This window comes from Rhinopithecus bieti, unplaced genomic scaffold (assembly GCF_001698545.2).
Source record: "Rhinopithecus bieti isolate Rb0 unplaced genomic scaffold, ASM169854v2 scaffold_1467, whole genome shotgun sequence".
Taxonomy (NCBI): Eukaryota; Metazoa; Chordata; class Mammalia; order Primates; family Cercopithecidae; genus Rhinopithecus; species Rhinopithecus bieti.
This window is the reverse complement of record NW_016803692.1, coordinates 420,609-443,350: the sequence shown is the minus strand read 5'-3', so window position 1 is coordinate 443,350 and position 22,742 is coordinate 420,609. Positions and strand designations below refer to the sequence as shown.

The following is a 22,742-nucleotide window of genomic DNA, read 5'->3' as shown; positions in this document are numbered from 1 at the left end:
AAAAAAAAAAAAAATAATAATAATAATAATAATAACAACAAAATAAGATTATAAGAACCCAAGAGACTTTTCATTTATTGGTTTCTAATTTTCAGAAATTTTTGACTCACTACATGAAAGAAGGTTGGAATTTAACTTTTAAACCACCACACTCCTATTCTCATTCTCCCAAATAATTATGTTAAATCAATAATCTAGTGTTTATTATAACTATAAAGATTGTCCATAGATGAACCATGTTCTGTACTGTGATTATATTTCCTTTTTAATACCTTTCCTCCCCTTAGGGCCACTAAATACCTCTTTGTTTTGTTTTGCTTAGTTTTCTGCATACCTATTATTTATCCCCAAAAGCTCCAGAAGGACTCTAAAACAACTGTGTAAGCAGGTATGCTTGGTTATCTGTTAGTCCACATTTCTTCCCCATTAGAAACATCCTTTCTAGGGCCTTACATCTTTCTGCTCCAATTTAAATACTTGCTACACAGCTTTCATCTTGAGACTTTGTTTTACTGTCGTCTTGAGAACTCTCTTCTACATTGGATCACTTAAGTCTTAGATCACTCTATCTTCTTGCTTTACTTCCTCGTGTTGGTGAATCATATCCTCCATTTTCATGCTGAGAAAAGGGTGAATGAAATAAAGTTTTAGAGATGATATATGTCTGAAAATATGTATATTCTACTATCATACCTGGGGTATAGAATTCTATTAGGTTGCTGCAAAAGTAATAGTGGTTTTGCTATTACTTTCTATTGCAAAAACCACGATAACTTTTGCACCAACCTAATAGGTTGCAAATTACTTTCATTAATTTTGAATTGTGTAATTATTATTTAGCCTCAGTATTACTGTCAAGAATTCTGTGTCTCCCTTGATTTTTAGTATTTGATCATGATCTGTTAGATCTGCTAGATCTCTAAAAACTTTTAAGATTTTATCTTTTTTTCCCTGGTATTCTGAAATTTCACAGTAGTGTATCTTACTAGGGTATCTTTCATTCTTTTTGGTGGATATTGTTTGGCACTTTCAGTTTGAAAGCTTATTTGTTTCAGATCCAATAAATTTCCTTGACTTATTTATTTGATAATTTTCTCATCTCCATTTTTAGTGTTTTCTCTTGGTAATTAAACCTCTTAGATTAATCCTGTGATTTTTTTTTGTCTGTGGTTTCCCTGTCTTTTTTTCCACTTTCTAGGAAATTTTACAACTGAAAATTTACATTTGATGTCATATTTTAATTTTAAAAGTTCATTTTGTTCTTTAGTTTTGCAAAACACCCTGTTTTCTCTCATGGAGATAATATCGTCTCTTAAAACTGAGAATATGTTTTAAATTTTTTTCTTGAATTGTCTATACTACTTCTGAGATCTCTTTTAAGATCTCTGTTTGTCATATTGTATATTTGGGCAAATGTGTGGCCATCCATGGCTTTCTTAAGAATGAGACACTAAAGTAACCAATTTAAAGCTGCATGTGGGCCGGTTGTGGTGGCTCATGCGTGTAAACCCAGCACTTTGGGAGGCCGAAGTGGGCAGATCACTAGATCAGGTGTTTGAGACTAGCCTGGGCAACACAGCGAGACCTTATCTCTATTCTATAAATAAATGCAAACAAAAAAGAAAACAATTTTAAAAAATAATGAAATTTTAAGAAAAATGTTTAAAAAGAAATGCAAAAGAATGCAAAAGCGCCAGAGGTATTCCTTGCATAAAGGACCCCAAGGCCTGGTAGGTTAAAAATAAATTGTTTGAGACAAAATAAAAAACTGTTACATTGTATTTCAGAAGCTTAGGGAATAATAATTCTACCAACATGAGCTTGCATCCAAAATTTTAAAATATATGAGGATATAGCCACCATGACCAAGCAGAAGCAGATATTGGGATTATTAAATGTATAATATAAAATATTTTAAAGTTTGTGTTTAAATATTTAAATGATTATAGTATTTAAAGAATAGAAGAATTTGAAAACATGAGCAAAGGATGGGTGATGAGCCAAAAAGACTAAGCAGAGTTTTAAAATAAATAAATAAAATGAAATTATAGATGTCTGAAATTTGCTTCAAATAATTATGGGGGAAAGGTGGAAATGAAACATTATTGACCATTATTGTTAGATTGTTGATGCTGATGACAAAGAGAACCAAGTAGAACTAAAAAAATAGGAAATAAAACTTCTGAAATGGAAAACTAAGAGCATAGTTAAAGAAAAGAAGAGAGAGTTAGTGGCCTGAAAGAGCTAAAGAAGGCCGGGCGCGGTGGCTCAAGCCTGTAATCCCAGCACTTTGGGAGGCCGAGACGGGTGGATCGCGAGGTCAGGAGATCGAGACCAACCTAGCTAACACGGCGAAACCCCGTCTCTACTAAAAAATACAAAAAACTAGCCGGGCGAGTTGGCGGGCGCCTGTAGTCCCAGCTACTTGGGAGGCTGAGGCAGGAGAATGGCGTAAACCCGGGAGGCGGAGCTTGCAGTGAGCTGAGATCCGGCCACTGCACTCCAGCCTGGGCGACAGAGCGAGACTCCGTCTCAAAAAAAAAAAAAAGAGCTAAAGAAGTTGCCCAGAATACAACACAAAAAGACAAAGAGATGAAAAATATGAAAGAAAGATTAAGAAACATGAAGGATAAACTAAGAATGACTAACACGTGGAGTGGAGTTCCAGAAGTAGGGATTAGAAGGAATGGGGCAGAGGCCATGTCTGAAGGAATAATAGCCAGTAATTTCCAGAATGATGACAACCATGAGTCCTCAGATTTGAAAACATAAGTTCCTACAAGGATACATAAAAAGATAGCTGCATCTAAAAAACCTTGGGGGAAAAATGTGGGCTGGATTTAAAGGATGCCTTTGTAGAAGAGATGGATGTTTAACTTGCCCTTGAGGAGAAGAGAAAATTTGGACTGGTATGGGGGAAAGAATAGTAGGAAAATCTTATATAACAATATATGTTTGAGTTGGAGAATAAGATATAAGATTAGAAATAGAAACTATATATGTAAAGACATGGAGGCAGAAAAGTATACAATAGGTTTGGAATAATTAGGAGTTTTTGGAACTTGTTATATGATGTGGATTGACATAGGAAGCAGTTGTGCATAGTTGATACAGCATAGTAGTTTCTATCATAGTTATTTGTGTCTTTCCTATAAAAGGAGCAGAGGCAGTAACCCACATCTATAGCAGGCCGACTTTTCCTGGCAAGATCATGGCCTTATATTCTCCATTATCTCTGTCTCCTACTCTTCTCTCTGTATTTCTCATCCTCCCAAATGATCCCAAAGTTTCCCTCTTTTTGTCACATTTGTTCCAGCTGGAGAATCACTGTCATTGGACTGCTGAACTGAAAACATGTATTATTGTTTCTTGAGGTGGTGGTTTTCTCTTTTTCCCCGGTGGATTCCAGTCTCCTTCCTTCGCTTCCTACCCTGTTTGTGGGCTGATGACTACAAAGTTTACTCAAATTACTTGGCTATGACTTAGAATGAGAGACACTGTTAGGACATGCAAGAGCAGGAGGAAAGGAAAGTCGCAGTGTGTATTTCCCTTTCTCCTTCCTTGCCTTGCCTTGCTTTTCACAACAGCATTCATCTATGGCCACAACTCCTGTTGGATAGTTCCTTTTTTAAAATTTAGTCTAAATCAGATTCTGGCAACAATTAATAATTCCTCTTGCCCCTTCAGGCTAAGAGTGATAATGGATTTCTACTGTTGCTTGTCCTCAGATTCTTTTCATTCCTTGTTGGTTTAACTTTTATCACATCTCCATAAGTAGCCAATTTTTAAAACTCTTTGCTTAAACTCTTTCAGTGTACTATCTGCATGCTGCTAGGACCCTAACTGATAAATTTCCAAAGCCTATGTTGTCCTCAGAAGCACATTGAAGACCAGTGAGTATCATCTCTCGTGTACACGTTTGCAGAAATCTCACCTTTCTTCAGCTCTTGAATTTTCCAGGCATTGAGTTTATTCTCTTTTTAAGTGGCAACAGAAAGCTTTTTTGAGCTTTCTTTTCTTTTTGGCAGTGGAGCCTGGTTCACATTTTCTTCTTTTGCCCTTTTCATTTCAGTAGTAGAGCCCAGGTCTCCATTACTTCTATCAAAGTTCCTAAACTTTCTCAGTTCAGTGTCCTCAGTGTCCTTGTAATGTTTCTGCAGTGTGTCCCTAGACCTAAAGAAATACCCAACAGTTCCATGTATTAAGAAGTGCTTACTAGTTAGTATTTAAGTCTTAAAACAGATGTTTTTGAAAAATACAAATACTGAGTGAAAACAGTATTTTTATTCCATTAGTACATACTTAAAATTAACTAATGGGACATGTCTACCTGTTCTCACTATGTAACTTCCCAAACCTTGGGATCATAAGGATAACTGCACTCTCATCTCTTCTTCCACAATGATTCCTCTTAGGAAGTTGCTTTTTATTATTGTTGAAAACCCACCTTAGCAAAGATATGACATCACCGGAAGAAATATGGAGTATTCTAATGTTGAAACTATGAACTGCCTTGTGCTAGTAGTTCTCACAGTGTCCCATAGATGTTGCTGTGTTTCCTATGAAAAGTGAAAATACTCTCTGGCACCCCAGGGCTCCTCAGCGAACAATTTGGGAACCTCAGCATTCTTTGTGCTAATTCTTTTGTGATAGATGTATACTGTTCTTTTTTCAGTTGCAACACATGTTTTAATTTGTTGCTTTCCACCACACATAAGGCTGATGCAGTGTGTCTCTTACCTTTTTTGTTTACTTTCAGATCTTAGACTTCAGATAAGACACGCAGATTCCTTAAGTCTACACCAAGCAGTTTTCTTTTTGATCCTAGATTCAATTCATAATAAGACAAAATGAAACACAAGTTGGGACAGTACCTGTCTCAACTCATACTGCTCAGCTTTTTTTGGTGGTAGTTTCACTCCGTCTAGAATATTGTTGCTCCTAGACTTTGGAATTAACTAACAGCACGCCCTTGCCTTATAGAACTGACCTGCTTCATCTAGAAAATTGCCACCATACCAGCAATCACACTTGCGTTTTAAATTCTAAACATTGGGCCGGGCACAGTGGCTCACACCTGTAATCCCAGCACTTTGGGAGGCCAAGGCGGGTGGATCACCTGAGGTCAGGAGTTTGAGACCAGCCTAGCCTACATGGTGAAACCCAATCTCTACTAAAAATACAAAAATTAGCCATGTGTGGTGGCGGGTGCCTGTAATCTCAGCTACTTGGGAGGCTGAGGCAGGAGAATCACTTGAACCTGGGAGGCAGAGATTGCAGTGAGCTGAGATTGCATCATTACACTCTAGCCTGGGCAGCGAATGAAACAAAAAACAAAAAATAATAAAAAGTAAGTTGTAAACATTAGTGACATCTTATGTAGAAGCTTCAGTCTATCTATATGGTACCTTGTTTTTCAGATACCATGTGACTGGTTTACTTATTCAAACCATGCTGGATGTTAGGATTTAAAGTGGGATTGGACACAAGTGATGGAGTACTGACATAAAATATCTCTAGATCACAGCCACTCTCCCACTTAAGTTTTGAAGAAAGTAACACTCACTGGGAACAGTGTAAAGTAACAAAAAGTGAAGAGCTTTATATGTAAAATGTTAGAAACAGATAATCGGTGCCATGAAGAAAACTCAGTACGGAGACAAAGGATCTCTCAGCAAGGCAATCTTTACTTTCTGCAGAAAGAGTGCCCCTCGCAGACGGGACAATGGCGAGAGCACACCAGAACAAAGGAAAAGCAGACATATATATATATCCCTTATGCATTTGAGTCGTCCTCACTGCTGTGTCCTGCATCCGTTGGCTGGAGCTGGACCTCACAGTCTTAAACTGATTACCGATTTGCTAATAACCTAAAACTTTCCTAAATAGGTAAGTGCAAAGGAGAACAAAGAGGAAGAGGAAGTTGCTTATGAAAGGTTTAAGGAAGCAACAACATTTTCAAATAAGGAAGGGGCATAAGCTATGAGCTAAGACTTGCCTGGGCCTGCCCAGACATGCCTGAGTAAGCCAAAGCAACTAACTGGGCTAAAGCGTAAGAACTAATAGTTGATAGGAGGCTTTAGAGTAAGGAGCAATTATTCCTAGTGTCTTTTATTTTTAACCCAAGATGAGCTTTGAAGAGGAACTTTTCTACTTTCTACATAAAACTTCAATGTATAATCCTAGGAAAGCTAGCTTAAGGTCTATGAGGTGACTTATCCTAAATCTCAGATCATTTTAATTTTTATTTTTCTGAGACAGGATCTCGCTGTGTTGCCCAGGCTGGAGTGTAGTGGCATGATCTTGACTCACTGCAACCTCTGCCTCCCGGGTTTAAGTGATTCTCATGCCTTAGCCTCCCAAGAGGCTGGGACCACAGGCACATGCACCACACCTGGCTAGCTTTTGTATTTTTAGTAGAAATGGGGTCTCACCATGTTGGCCAGGCTAGTCTCGAACTCCTGACCTCAAGTAATTCACCCACCTCAGCCTCCCAAAGTGCTGGGATTACAGGCATAAGCCACCTTGCCCAGCCTGAAATGTACTTTAGTTTGAAGCATGGAAGGAAGATACAGAGGAAAGAGAAATTAGTCAATATGTTAGTTTTACCAGAGTGTCTGTAATAAATAGCAAATGAGGTGATTGGATCTTCTCTTATTCACAGTAAGACAAAATCTTACCATTTCAGCCAGTGTAAAAGTGTAATAAGAACTTTTAACAAGTACTAATTCTGTCTCTAGCATATGTGCATCTTGCATCTTCCTGATTCACAACGAGTCTTCCTTGCAACAGTGGAAGAAGGCAGGAGAAAGTAGACCTCTCTTCCTCCAATCTAAAAAAATTGAGTCTAAATTACCAATCCTGACATGATTCTTCCAGTTTATTTCCCAAAATAGCTGCTTCCAAAATACTTACACTTCTAACTTGAATAGAATATTACAGCCTTACTACCCCATCCCTTCTGTATGCCATTTGCTAGTCTTAAAATAATTATATTCTCCTCATACTTCTTTCACGACAATTCTCTCCCATATTAATTATGAGTCAGAGAGAAGAAATGAGGTGGGAGTCCCTGAGATCACATTCTCACTGCCATAGATGTATTTTTCTAATTGGTTTCCTGTTTGGCTATAAAACCCTTTGGCACATTGTGTTTTGATTCATTTCTTTTCATGTTGCATTTTTTATAGGTGTTTTTTGTGTTCATTAGCATCAACTAGATTTATAATTTAAGGTCAATAGATTTTTTTTACTGTATATACCAAGACTTTACATAATAAGATGCATAAGTTTATAAATTGAAATTTGTTATATAAAGTAAGTAATTTACTGCTTTGTAGAGCCTTAAAAGGAGAAACATTTATCTGTTTTTGTGGATGGTGTACATAAGCCTAAAAAACAAAATAATAGAAAAGTCCAGTACTTTATGATTAAAATATATATTCATTAAAACATATAGGTAGTGGTCAGTATATGAATTGACCCCAGCTTAGGAACTATGTTCTACAGGTGCATTTAAACACTGATTATTAAAACCTTAAATGTATTTCCCCACATGAGCATTTTCAATGTCTACTGTGTATTCTCTCATATAGCTTTGGTATAATTGACTTGTCCCTGGTTTTTGAACATTCAAATTCTTGCTAATTTGCTTTTTAAATTATGTTTTATTGTTATAATAAGCAAATATCTTTCTGTATAAAGCTTGGTCTGAATTTCCCCTTTCTGCCCTACATACGCAAAATGGGTCTTGCTACCCAGTGCTATTCTTTTGAAAATTAAATGACCTAATATTCTTAAAGTGCTTATTAGCACAATATGTGGCACATTGTGAGTACAGAATAAATGCTATTTGCAGAACTTTTTCTGACTCAGCAATGAGACAAAGAAATAAAAAGGTTTCAAATGAGTTCTTTGAAGCAAGCAAGCATTGGGGTAGTAACATAGCACATGATCACAAACAGAGGAGGGAAATCCAAAAGATTGAAGCTGTAAGAGAAGGAGTTTTGGTGGTTATTCATCTGTACTGGTTATTCCCAGTTGTGTATTCTTTAAGTATACTTTAGGAATACCTTAGCTGGAAAATGTCACAATGTAAGTTTTGTTCCTTTGAATTAAAATGTGTAAGTTTGATAAAGTAATATACAGTTGAGAAACATTACAAACCTCTTTAAAACAGTGTGACCTTTGTGTGTGTAATTTTTGTTTATTGTATTTGTATTTCATATTTTTGTGATATTTTATTCAAGTGTGTGTCCAATGATGTCTTTTCTGTTTTCTTTATTATTTCTTTTAATTATCCTAGTCACGTGAACTGGAAATTTCAGTTTATTGGCGTGATTGGCGGTCTCTGTGTGCTGTAAAATTTCTGAGGTTAGAAGATTTTTTAGACAACCAACGGCATGGCATGTGTCTCTATTTGGAACCACAGGGTACTTTATTTGCAGAGGTAATAAATGTATTTTATTAATGTGCATAACTGCAATTGAAATTACGTATGTAGGCAGCATAATATAGAAATGGAAAGAGTGTTAGGCTGAGAGACAGATGACTTGAGTTTTGGCTGAGCTATGCCACTGAATAGGTATGTGACCTTGAGACAAACCAATTATTCTTCCTATGTCTCTTTTGTCATCTAGAAAATGAGGGGCTGGACTAAACTATAACTAAGATTCTCTTAAGCTTTCAAATTTTATAAGTTTAGTGGATTTCATGAACCATAAATCCAATGCTATTTTCATGTCAACTTGAATTTTCTTCACTGCAGGTTACCTTTTTTAATCCAGTTATTGAAAGAAGACCAAAACTTCAAAGACAAAAGAAAATTTTTTCAAAGCAGCAAGGTAATTACTAACAATCAAATACATAGCATTTTGATATTTTCTTAAACATCTAATTACCATTTAAAAAGCAGTAGCCATCTGTGTTTTTTTTGTTGTTGTTTATTCATTTATTTCTAATTTCTTATTAAGGAATATTTTAAATGTATCCACAAGTGAAGAGACTAGTGGAATGTACAATCATCCAGCTTCAACAATAGTCAACTCATTTTATTATATCCATATGCCATCCTCTCACTACTTTCTCAAATTTGAAGCAAACCCAGACATCCTACTGATTTATTCATAAATATTATAGTTTATATCTGTAAAAGATAAGATTTATTTTTAAAACCTTAACCACATATTACTTCTAGACTTAAAGAGAAAAAAAAATTTCTTACCTATTTATTTTATTAAGTAGTTTTTAAAACTACTTAATGCTATTTTGCACCAGCCTTTACTAGCAAATAGTAAAAAACTAGTTTTTTTAAGTGACAAATTTTGTTTGTTCTTCATAGATTATAAACTAATGAGTAAGAATTTTTAAATTATGACTTTGGGTTATACATAAATTATTTGTTCTATTTTTGTTATTTTCAATATCTACAGGCAAAACATTTCTCAGAGCTCCTCAAATGAATATTAATATTGCCACTTGGGGAAGGCTAGTAAGAAGAGCTATTCCTACAGTAAATCATTCTGGCACCTTCAGCCCTCAAGCTCCTGTGCCTACTGCAGTGCCAGTGGTTGATGTACGCATCCCTGAACTAGCACCTCAAGCTAGGTATGTGTCTGAGATTTTAAGCATATCTTATGCAAAGTTATTGGGACATTCTTACATACTGATTATAGCAGGTGTACTGAGTCTTGTTTTTTTCCCCAAGTAGTATTTTGAAAGCAGTGTTCTGTGTACTTAAAAAGTAAATTGTTTGCTTTAATTTTAAAGTGGTTTAAAGTACAGACTTTCTATTACTGTTTTGGTGAGTTACTTTATCTTCTATAAGTGATTCTACAGTAACCAAATTGGACTTTGATCTTGAGCCTGAACCTCCTCCAGCCCCACCACGAGCTTCGTCCCTTGGAGAAATAGATGAATCTTCTGAATTAAGAGTTTTGGATACACCAGGACAGGCAAGCCATTTTAAACCTTGCATAATTCCTTTTCACCGAATGAATTAGCAGTGAAAGCATCATAGCGAATAAGGCGTGTCTTTCCATTTAAAATTGCCACTGTGAATGTATGAATTTGTGTTTGTTTGTTTTTTGTTTTTGTTTTTTGAGACGGAGTTTCATCCTTGTTGCTCAGGCTGGAATGCAATGGCATGATCTTGGCTTACTGCAGCCTCTGCCTCCCGGGTTCAAGGGATCCTCCTGCAAGCGATTCTCCTATCACAGCCTCCCAAGTAACTGGGGTTACAGGCACATGCCACCATGACCGGCTAATTTTTGTATTTTTAGTAGAGGTGGGGTTTCATCATATTGGTCAGGCTGGTCCTGACCTCGGGTGATCTGCCCGCCTCTGCCTTCCAAAGTGCTGGGATTACAGTCATGAGCCACTGCACCCAGCCGAATTTGTGTTTCTTATGGTCTAGTCTCAGCTAAATTAGACTGAGTTGACAGGAGATAACCAACTTCTTAATGTTGGCATGAAATTGTTGTTAGCCTCTGGATGCTCATGGTCCAGAAGAGATAGAATAGGCTGCTTAAGCTAGAGGTAACATAGGAGTGTGGTTGATACTACACGACATACTGCCTGAAATACTATTCTTCTTCTAACTTGATTAACATACATAATAATGTGTTAGTTTTTTGTTGTTTTGGTTTTGTTTTGTTTTGGTTTTAAGATGGAGTTTTGCTCTTGTTGCCCAGGCTGGAGTGCAATGGCACGATCTTGGCTCACTGCAACCTCTACCTCCTGGGTTCAAGTGATTCCCCTGCCTCAGCCTCCCGAGTAGCTGGGATTACAGGCATGCACCACCACGCCGGCCAGTTTTGTATTTTTAGTTGAGACGGGGTTTCTCCATGTTGGTGAGGCTGGTCACGAACTCCTGACCTCAGGTGAGCCGCCCGCCTTGGCCTCCCAAAGTGCTAGGATTACAGGCATGAGCCACCGCGCCCAGCCCAGTTTTTTGAATTTTTTAGATAAGTTTAATATAAAAGTAATGGCTCCAGCTACTTGGGAGGCTGAGGTAGGAGGATTGCTTGAGGCCAGGAATTCAAGAGGTCTCTAGGGAAACATAGTGAGACCCACCTCTAAAAAAAGAAAAAAGAAATTTTAAAGAATGAATATCTGAATTTTACTTTTCACTCCAACATTTATATTGACTTTTGAAATGTTTTTCCTTAATTTTATCATTACCAAATAAGTTGTTTTCTGGGTGTTTCTATGGTTTAATGTGTATTTAATATTTTACAGGATTCAGAGACTGTTTTTGATATTGAGAATGACAGAAATAGTATACTTCCAAAATCTCAATCTGAATACAAGCCTGATACTCCTCAGTCAGGCCTAGAATATAGTGGTATTCAAGAACTTGAGGATAAAAGGTAAAGAATATATACCAAGTTTTGCTACTACATGTTTGGTACCATACTCGATTGTCTTATTATTAATTGACGTTTCTCTTTTCAGATCTCAGCAAAGGTTTCAGTTTAATCTACAAGATTTCAGGTGTTGTGCTGTCTTGGGAAGAGGACATTTTGGAAAGGTAATCTTTTTGGAATTTTTTGAAATATCTACAACATTAATAACTCAAGTGGAAAATAATAATTTTATTTTTATTTCAGGTGCTTTTAGCTGAATATAAACACACAAATGAAATGTTTGCTATAAAAGCCTTAAAGAAAGGTGATATTGTGGCTCGAGATGAAGTAGACAGGTTAGTTTTAAAATGAAATTGTTTATTATTCTGAATTTGTAAGTTAAAAGAAATGATGTATATATTACAACAGCAAAATTATCACGATTTTACAGTAATATGTGAAGAAATTAATGTATCTATATTTGACATAAGGTAGGCATTAGTTTTCTTTTGCCCCTTCCTTTTACCCTTCCTGTGACAATTAACTGGTTAATGGATACCAAAAAAAGATAGTGAAATGTTTAAACTAATTCTGTTAAGTTTTTTATATATGAAAATGTTAAAGTGTTTATATGGAATAGAAACTGTTATTCATCTGTTGTTTGGTGGGGCTATATTTCATTCTATCTTAATGGAAATGATAAAAGTCATTTACAAATAATCTACAGTTAATGGAATGGTTTAAAGTATTTTACAAAGCAGAATGTGTTATTTTTTTCCCTCTATTTTCTTAAAACATGTTTTTTGACCCTAACATCTGGGTCTAATTAAGTTGTGGATACATCTTTTGTACAATTTTTTTATTATTATTTATTTATTNCAATTAACTGGTTAATGGATACCAAAAAAAGATAGTGAAATGTTTAAACTAATTCTGTTAAGTTTTTTATATATGAAAATGTTAAAGTGTTTATATGGAATAGAAACTGTTATTCATCTGTTGTTTGGTGGGGCTATATTTCATTCTATCTTAATGGAAATGATAAAAAGTCATTTACAAATAATCTACAGTTAATGGAATGGTTTAAAGTATTTTACAAAGCAGAATGTGTTATTTTTTTCCCTCTATTTTTCTTAAAAACATGTTTTTTGACCCTAACATCTGGGTCTAATTAAGTTGTGGATACATCTTTTTGTACAATTTTTTTATTATTATTTATTTATTTTATTTATTTATTTATTTATTTATTTATTTATTTATTTGAGACAGAGTCTCACTGTCTCCCAGGCTGCAGTGCAGTGGTGCCATCTTGGCTCACTGCAACCTCTACCTCCCGGGTTCAGGCACTTCCCCTGCCTCAGTCTCCCGAGTAGCTGGGACTACAGGCGCGTGCCACCACGCCCGGCTACTTTTTTGTGTTTTTGTTGTTGTTGTTTGTTTGTTTGTTTGTTTGTTTGTTTGTTTTTGAGACGGAGTCTCGCTCTGTCGCCCAGGCTGGAGTGCAGTGGCCGGATCTCAGCTCACTGCAAGCTCCGCCTCCCGGGTTTACACCATTCTCCTGCCTCAGCCTCCCGAGTAGCTGGGACTACAGGTGCCCCACCTCACCCGGCTAGTTTTTTGTATTTTTTTTTAGTAGAGACGGAGTTTCACCATGTTAGCCAGGATGGTCTCGATCTCCTGACCTCGTGATCCGCCCATCTCGGCCTCCCAAAGTGCTGGGATTACAGGCTTGAGCCACCGCGCCCGGCCTGTTTTTTTGTATTTTTAGTAGAGATGGAGTTTCACCGTGTTAGCCAGAATGGTCTCAATCTCCTGACCTCATGATCTGCCAGCCTCGGCCTCCCAAAGTGCTGGGATTACAGGCATGAGCCACTGCGTCCGGCCCCATAATTATTAAAATGCAAGGATTTAGGGGGTTAAGATTGTAATTCACTTAGAGAATATACTTTAAGAAATGACTGTCTTAATACAGAATAATTAAATATGGACATTATTGTATAAAAATGGCATATTTATCACAGAAAAAGGCTTTCATTGGACATTTTCTTACACCACTAGGAAGCATATATTAATATTACTGGTAGACAGCCCTGCACAATGAAGAGAGCCCTGGGCTATGACTGAGAAGGCTGACGCTTCTAGTCCTCATTGCTCCTCTTTAGTAAGGATTTGACCCTAAGGCATTTCACTGAACATCTTTAAGCCCCAGTTAACTCATATATTTAAAAATATATTTGGTTTGGTAATACTTGCCTTACTGAGTTGTACTGATACATAGAGATGCCAAATTGCAACTTTTAATATTTTTTTCCACCATATGGGTAGTTCTTAGAATAAGGAAAGGCCTCAAAAGATTGAGATTTGTTTTTTTATGTTAAATAAACTTTTCCTTTTGGATTTTCCTATTTTTCACCTTTGTTTCTTTTCACTGTTTCTCATAGACCTCAATCACATCAAAATCAATGCTTTCTTGATATCTAATACTAAAGAGCTTGCTGGATATTTATAAAATATTCCGAGCACCATATTACATGTTTAGAATTATTTTTATGTTATACAAGCAGATAATTAAAGCAAGTCTGTGATCCCACCAAAGCAAGTCTTTGATTCTAAGTCTGTTTATAATTGGAATAATAGAAGGGTCAAATGTTTTCCTTTCCTGAAGGAATATTTGCTTTTCTCCAGATTCTTAAATGGTAAATTCATTTATTTTCTAAAATAATAGGAAACTGTTTACTACTTCTATTAATCTTGATTTATGTGGCTTTTCTGCTACCTTGTTACAACTTTGTGCTAAATCTTTGTAGGAGAAATGCTTTCTAATTAAATCTACAGAAAGTTCGGATCACAAGATGGTGCTGTAGCCAGAATCTAGGCCATTAGTAATCTCAACTGAAAATTAATCTAGTCTTGTGTAGAGACAGGGTCTCACTGTGTCACCCACACTGGAGTGCAGTGGCATGATCCTAGTTCACTGCAGCCTTGAGTTCCTGGGCTCAAGCCATCCTCCTGCCTCAGCTTCCCGTTGGGACCACAGGTGCATACAACTGATCCATCTACATTTCTTTCCCCCATAGAGTCAGGGTCTCGCTATGTTGTCCAGGCTGGTCTCAAACTCCTGGCTTCAAGCGGTCCTCCTTGGCCTCCCAAAGTGTGGGATTATAGGTGTAAACCACCACACCCATTCTTAACTTAAATCTCTACTTTTCAGTAACATGAAAATTTAAAATCTCAAGTAGAACTGGTATAAAAGAGAGAAAAGAAAATCTAAGAGTGAGAAATAAAACACACTCTTAGAGAAATTTGAGGAATGAAGATATGAAAAGGAGTACTTTTAAATTTCTAGCATATCTGAAAGAAGGCGAGAAAAAAAATTATAAGTTTTTTTTTTTAAGAGTAGCTTATTTTTTATTTTTTATTTTTATTTTTTTGAGATGGAGATTTGCTCTTGTTGCCCAAGCTGAAGTGCAATGGCGCGATCTCGGCTCACTGCAACCGCTGCCTATCAGGTTCAAGCGATTCTTCTGCCTCAGCCTCCTCAGTAGCTGGGATCACAGGCGTGCACCACTATGCCCTGCTAATTTTTTGTATTTTTAGTAGAAATGGGGTTTCACCATGTTAGCCAGGCTGGTCTCAAACATCTGCCCACCTCCAGCCTCCCAAGGTGCTGGGATTACAGGCGTGAGCCACCGTACCTGGCCAAGACTAGCATATTTTTAAAAGTAATATATTTCATTACTTGCAAGTATAAATGGTAAATAACTTAAACTAAACTTATTATAACTGAGCAGAATTTTAAATATTTACTTTCCACTTCCTAGCTTATCTTTTTAAGCCATAGAATTTAGTGTTATTGTTTATTTTTTAATAGATGTTCCTAGAATACTTTATATATATATTTTTTGAGACAGAGTCTCACTCTGTTGTCCAGGCTGGAGTGCAGTGGAGTGATCTCGGCTCACTACAGCTTACACCTCCCAGGTTCAGGCGATTCTCCTTCCTCAGCCTCCCCTGTAGCCAGGATTACAGGAGTGCACCACCACGCCCAGTTCATTTTTGTATTTTCAGTACAGACAGGGTTTCACCATGTTGACCAGGTTGTTCTCCAACTCCTGACCTCCAGTGATCCACCTCCCTCAGCCTACCAAAGTGCTGGGATTACAGGCATGAGCCACTGTGCCTGGCCTACTTTATGATTCTTAATGACAGTTCTCATAGTCTAAATTTATTCTTTCTATAGTCTGTATTATATTATTTTACTTTGAAATTATAAATCATAGAAAATTTCAAATCAGCCTCTTTTTAAGTGAACACAAATTATGGATTTTAAAATAAAGTGTTAGATAATTTATGAACAAAGATCATATTCTGTGTACCTACCATTAGTAAAACACTCTAAGTCCCGTCTGCCCTTCAATTGCTGAGTAAGGATATTAAGTTTATGTTATTGGAATGCCTCCTCACTCAGCTTCCTTTTCTTACCAATTTATATTTCAACACAACAGAATAGGGTTGGAAGTATATTTTTGTGTTTGTAGAAGAAAGCACAGCTAACCAGCTTATGTAGGATTCAATTCTAAGACCTTGGTTTTATTAATGATGTTTTCCCCTGACTAAAATGACTATTTATATAAGTTTTCAGGTTTCTAACTTATCTAAAAATGTAATGAACTTTGAAGGAAGTACACAAAACATGTTAGGAACTAGTAACTTAGGGAAACAAGACATAAATACATTATGTAATAAAGGTGACTAGATAGAGTCGAGGTTAAAATAAGCAATACAAACAATAGCAGTTCTTAGGAGGAAATCAGTGTACTGGTGCACTACTACACCATAGTATATATAGTGTACTGCTCCCTGGGCGTGCTACTCTTCTAGTCTTCCCTATTTTATTAAACAGCAATACCAGTTGCTCAAGCCAGACACAGTCATTCTTGATGCTCTTTTCCCCTTACCTACAACACTCAAACTATTAGCAAGTCCAGTCAACTTCACCTCTAGAATTTATCCCAAATCATAGAAAGCATAAAACCAATAGTAAATCTCTGTTGTATTTACTCTTAAATTTTTATTCCACATCTATAATCTGATGAAACAGCAACTGACATTTGTGTTGCACTTTTCACTTTGACACCTTTATTTGATTCTTGTCATCATTATTAGAAATATTTAGAGCAAGATTTAGGTAGAGTCTTATAAAAGAGGTTGGATTTTTGCTGGGTTTTGGTAGACAAGTTATTTGGGAATAAGGAGAGAAGAGTGATGACAATTTAGAGGGAAATATTCTGAACAGGATGAATAAGGTTTAAAGTTTTACATAAAGTTGGACTGTTGCATGGACTTTTAGGGACAATACACAATTTAGATAATGTGACACAAGTTGAAGATTTGTATGCAATAGCTTTTTTGTGTGCTATAAAATGCATAAAATTAAAATTATTGTGTCAATTTGGATCTATAAAGAGCCTTGCTCCTTTATCTCATTGTTCAAAGACATCTATGCAGATGTATCATCATTATTGTAATTCAAATAATTCCTGTGAATCACATTAAAATAATTTCAAGGGGTAGTCCAGCCAGTGAGTCTCAAATGTTTTATACCATTTATATGTTCCACCCAGTTCTAACACCTGTTCAGTTGAGAACAGTTGTTTCATTCATAAGTTCACCCATAATGAATTAGTGAGTCACCCATAAATAAAAACTAGGGACAGGGCCTGGCATGGTGGTTCATACCTGTAATCTCAGTACTTTGGGAGGCCAAGGCAGGAGGATTGCTTGAGACCGGAAGTTCAAGACAAGCCTGGGCAACATAGTGAGACCCTGTCCCTATCAAAAAATAAAAGCCAGGCATGGTAGTATGTGCCTGTAGTACCAGCTACTCAGGAAGCTGAGGCAGGAAGTTCACTTGAGCCCAGGAGTTCAAGGTTACAGTGAGCCATGATTATGTCACTGCACTCCAGCTCCTGAAAGACAGAGCAAGATCCTGTCTCAAAAAAACACACAACTATAGATAATGAAGAGAACATACTTGTCATCTACTTAAGCCCAAAACATCTTAGTTTTGTCTTATTTCATCTGATTAGTTTATCTACATTTAGCCAAAATTCAGATTGGCTTAATAAAGCAGATGTATTAGAATACGTCTTACAGATCTTGTCCAAGGCAATTTTTAAGTACATTATTTTCTAGTAAATTTAAATGATGACAAAATAAAACTATTAACTTTTAATCTTCTGAGTTTATTTATAATAGTGCCTTAATTTGTAGTAACATTTAGACACTTTGTCATGTATTGTCTTTATTTTCTAGTCTTTTAAATTAAAATTTTATGCAGCATATCTGTACCTCTCAACTTCATATCAATTTTATGATAAAAAAATTAAATACTATAGCTTGTGAATTATAGATACTGTCCTTGAAATTACCTTCACCACAAACTTTAAATTTTTCATAGTATGCTTTAAATTGCTAAATTCTCTGACCAATTCCTGAATAATTTTCATAATTCACCCTTAAGCCTTTTTAAAAATTAACTATAACCACTAACCATATATGTGCTATAGACTATCAATGTGAACACTATAATCTTTTAAAGTTTCTATTAATATATTTCAACCAAAGTTATGTATTTTAGGTAGATCAGTTTTCATAGCACATATAGCAAAACTAAGACACATGTTAGGATTTTTAAGTTATAGCTAAAATTTTGCTTATTTTAAGTTTAGTAATTTATAAAGAATGTTATTTCCAACTAGAATTATTTTTTATCTGCTTATTTTAAATATTTTCTTTTACAGCTTGATGTGTGAAAAAAGAATTTTGAAACTGTGAATAGTGTAAGGCATCCCTTTTGGTGAACCTTTTGCATGTTTCCAAACCAAAGAGCATGTTTGCTTTGTAATGGAATATGCTGCCGGTGGGGACCTAATGATGCACATTCATACTGATGTCTTTTCAGAACCAAGAGCTGTGTGAGTATGCTTTAGACATTTGTCTGAGTTTTTCCATGACTGATTTCATGTGGGAAGGAAAAGAGATTCTTTGAATTTTAGATTTTTTTCTAACAGAAAATAGATCTCTGCAAGAAATATTAGAACTTAGAACTCCTTACTTACTTTTTTACCATATACTTTTTGTATGTATTCTGTTGTCTGTGTTGAAAATGTCATGGATTATCCTAAACCACAATTAATTCTTTAGATAAACAATGTAGATTCATTTTAGTAAAATTTCTTTTTGTGCTACTAGATTTTCTCACTAGAGAATGCCATCCAGAATTACAGCTTTAAAGACAGATTATACTCAAAATGCACTGTTAAGTTTTTGAAAAGAAAGTACAGAAGAGTCTGTATCATATATTTATATAAAATATTTGTATTTGCCTTTCTAAAGAGTAATTTAAAAGAATATCAAGTATTTGCATCCTTGTGCTTAAAATATCTCTGAACAAATGTAAAAGAAACTGATTATGTGTGTTGCCTCCAGACAAAGGGATAAAGTGCAGACTTTTCATTGTAAACTCTTTTGTAGTTTTGAAGTCAAGGTTTGGCTTATTCAAATACGTAAGAATAATAGTAAACACTTGAAATTATATATGCATGTATGTATATTTTCCCTGTTAGTATCTTAATTTTATAGCTGTTAAATGGTGGAGCTAAGATTTGAACCTAGGAAAGTGCTATTAATACCTGCACCCTGCATGCTGGTGTTTACCAAATTTGTGTTTCCAGCCCCATCCTCTTACCTAAACTTCCAACTCTAATAATATTCAGTGGTCAGCTAGTTTTCCATTTGCGTGGCTAAGTGTCTTATTTAACAACTTAAACTGAACTGATTTTTTCCATTTTTCTATCTACCTCATCTACTACACTCCAGGCCTGCTACTCTTAATCTTCCCTATTTTATTAACCAGATTCAAGCCAGAACACAAGAAGTCATTCTTGATGCTCTTTTTCCCTTAACTTCAACACTCAAACTATTAGCAAGTCCAGTGAACTCCACCTGTAGAATATATCCCAAATCATAGGAAGCATAAATCTAGTAGTAAATCTCTATTGTATTTACTCTTTAGTTTTCATCCCACGTCTATAATCTGATGAAATAGCAACTGACAGCCATGTTGTACTTTCACTTTGATTCCTCCATTTGATTCTTGTCATAACCATTAGAGGTATTTAAAGCAGATAATTGTAATTCTGTCATAACCTTGAAGTTTCAGATGAGGGAAACGGGTTAATTCAAATGGGTACTGAAGCATTTTAAAAGGAGGCAAAAGCCAGAAAGTAGTAGAAGGCTTCGAATAATTCATTCCCTCAATAAGGCAGAGCATTACGATTAAGCCTAGCCCATGCTGCCATGGGAATTTGTTTGCTTTTATTTTTTATGCTTGTTTTTGTTTTTAAAATGATATATAAATGTAGTTTGCCTTAAGAAGCTGTTATTTTTGCTGAGAATATAAATTATATACAAATAAAACTATAAAATCCAGTGAAAATACAAGAATACAATGCTACGTTACGGAACTCCAAATCTGAAGTACCTCCCTTTATCATTCATTTCTCAGAGCAAAGGTCATTTCTTTAAAGGTAATTTTCTGAGAACCCTAGCTAAAATATCACATCACTAACCAATTCAATTCGCTCTATTTTCTGTATTATCTTTTTCATATCATTTTATTTCTACATGAAATAATCTGATTTATTTTTAAAATTTTTATTGTCGGTCTTATTTCACTTAAAAGAGAGGAGCAAGGACCATATCTGTCCTGTTTATTAGTGAAACACCTAAAAGAATGCCTGGAACATATTAGGCAATCAGTGAATTTTTATTGATTGAAACCATAGAATCAAAATAGCTTGATTTCTAGCTTTGTTGTTTTGTAGTCTAACTTTAGACAAATTACGTTTTCTGAGCTTCATTATCTGCTTCTGTAAAGTATTTATCTTAAGGCTTGATTGAAGATTAATTAAGCTAATAAATGAAAATAACTGACACAATACCTGACAAACAGGAGCATTCAATAACATATGTATTTTACATAGTATACCCAATTAATCAAGGCAGTCTGTTTACAAAGAAAGAAATCAGTGGGGAGCCATGGCTCACGCCTATAATCCCAGCACTTTGGGAGGCAGAGGCGGGCAGATCACTTAGCAAATCACTTAAGCTCAGGAGCTCTAGACCAGCCTGGCCAACGTGGTGAAACTCTGTCTATACTAAAAATACAAAAATTAGCTGGGCATGGTGGCAGGCGCCTATAATCCCAGCTATTGCGGGAAACTGAGGCAGAAGACTCACTTGAACCCCAGAGGCAGAGGTTGCAGTGAGCCAAGGTCACATCACTGCACTCCATCCTGAGCGACAGAGTGAGACCCCCCAAATTAAAAAAAAAAAAAAGAGAGAGAGAAATCAATGTATTTTTATAATTGTTACAGTATTGTTTTGCCACTAAAATAAGTTTGCTAAGAAAATTATGTTTAACGATCTTAAGCAATTTTTTTTTTTTTTTGAGGCGGTCTTGCTCTGTCGCCCAGGCTGGAGTGCAGTGGCACGATCTTGGCTCACTGCAACCTCTGCCACCCATGTTCAAGAGATTATCCTGCCTCAGCCTCCCAAATAGCTGGGACTACAGGCGTGTGCCACCACGTCCGTCTAATTTTTGTATTTTTAGTAGAGACGGGGTTTCACTGTGTTGGCCAGGCTGGTCTCATACTCCTGACCTCAGGTGATCTGCCTGCCTCAGCCTTCCAAAGTGCTGGGATTACAGGCGTGAGCCACCATGCCTGGCCATCTTAAGCAATTTTAAGCTCACATTTATTTTAATAAACTTCAGTAGATCCTTTAAACTTCTGGTAAGTTATATAATTTTTAATGTACAATCAAGTAAGTATTTCTAAGTAGTTGCATTTTATTTTTGTTTTTGTTTTTTATTTCTGTGTTGGGGAGTCTAAGCCCTGATGAAACTGCCTGGTGGACCCTGACCACCACACCCCTCCCCCACCCAAGCCCCACGTTTAAAAATTATAGACCCGTGCTCTCTTCAGCAGCGCATATACTAAAATTGGAACGATATAGAGAAGATTAGCATGGCCCCTGCATAAGGATGACATGCAAATTCATGAGGCATTCCATATTTTTCTGAAATTGAGGCAGTAATTAATAGCCTACCAACAAAAAAAGCCCAGGACCAGATGGATTCACAGCCAGATTCTACCACAGGTACAAAGAGGAACTGATACCATTCCTTCTGAAACTATTTCAAACAATAGAAAAAGAGGGAATCATCCCGAACTCATTTTATGAGGCCAGCATCATCCTGATACCAAAACCTGGCAGAGACACGACAACAACAACAAAATTTCAGGCCAGTATCCCTGATGAACATTGATGCAAAAATCCTCAATAAAATACTGGCAAACCAAATCCAGCAGCACATCAAAAAGCTTACCCACCACGATCACGTCAGCTTCCTCCCTGGGATGCAAGGCTGGTTCAGCACATGCAAATCAATAAACGTAATCCGTCACATAAACAGAACCAATGACAAAAACCACATGATTATCTCAATAGATGTAAAAAAAGGCCTTCGATAGGCAGGGGGTGGCAGTGAGCAGAGATCTCGCCACTGCACTCCAGCCTGGCGATAGAACAAGACTGTCTCAAAAAAAAAAAAAAAAAGGCCGGGTGCAGTGGCTCACGCCTATAATCCCAGCACTTCAGGAGGCCGAGGCGGGCAGATCACCAGGTTGGGATATCGAGACCAGCCTGACTAACATGGCGAAATCCCGTCTCTACTAAAAACACAAAAAAATTAGCTGGGTGTAGTGGCGCACGCCTGCAGTGTCAGCTGCTTGGGAGGCAGGAGAATCGCTTGAACCATGGAGGCGGAGGTTGCAATGAGCCGAGATCCGCCACTGCACTCCAGCCTAGGCAACAAAGCGAGACTCCTTCTCAAAAAAAAAAAAAAAAAAAAAGAAAAGGCCTTAGATAAAATTCAACAACCCTTCATGTTAAAATTCAATAAACTAGGTGTTGATGGGACGTATCTCAAAATAATAAGAGCTATTTATGACAGACCCACAGCCAGTGTCATACTAAATTAGGTGAAAGCTGGAAGCATTCCCTTTGAAAACTGGCAGAAGACAAGGATGCCCTCTCTCACCACTCCTATTCAACATAGTATTGGAAGTTCTTGCCAGAGCAGTCAGGCAAGAGAAAGAAAGAAAGTTTATTAAAACAGGAAGAAAGGAAGTCACATTGTCTCTGTTTGGAGATGACATGATTGTATATTTAGAAAACCCCATTGTCGCAGCCCAAAATCTCCTTAAGCTGATAAGCAACTTCAGCAAAGTCTCAGGATACAAAATTAATGTGCAAAAATCACAAGCATTC

The 22,742-nt window shown here is 36.4% G+C and overlaps 1 protein-coding gene across 1 annotated transcript in view; it reads left to right on the top strand.

Moving 5' to 3' along the window:
• PKN2 (protein kinase N2) overlaps positions 1-22,742 on the top strand; it is a 171,834-nt gene that overhangs the window by 126,976 nt on the left and 22,116 nt on the right. Inside the window, 10 exon segments of the mRNA XM_017850747.1 lie at positions 8,306-8,449; positions 8,768-8,843; positions 9,432-9,606; positions 9,827-9,953; positions 11,239-11,369; positions 11,455-11,530; positions 11,610-11,701; positions 18,149-18,165; positions 18,168-18,204; positions 18,206-18,322. Coding sequence (XP_017706236.1) covers positions 8,306-8,449; positions 8,768-8,843; positions 9,432-9,606; positions 9,827-9,953; positions 11,239-11,369; positions 11,455-11,530; positions 11,610-11,701; positions 18,149-18,165; positions 18,168-18,204; positions 18,206-18,322 — 992 coding nt within the window.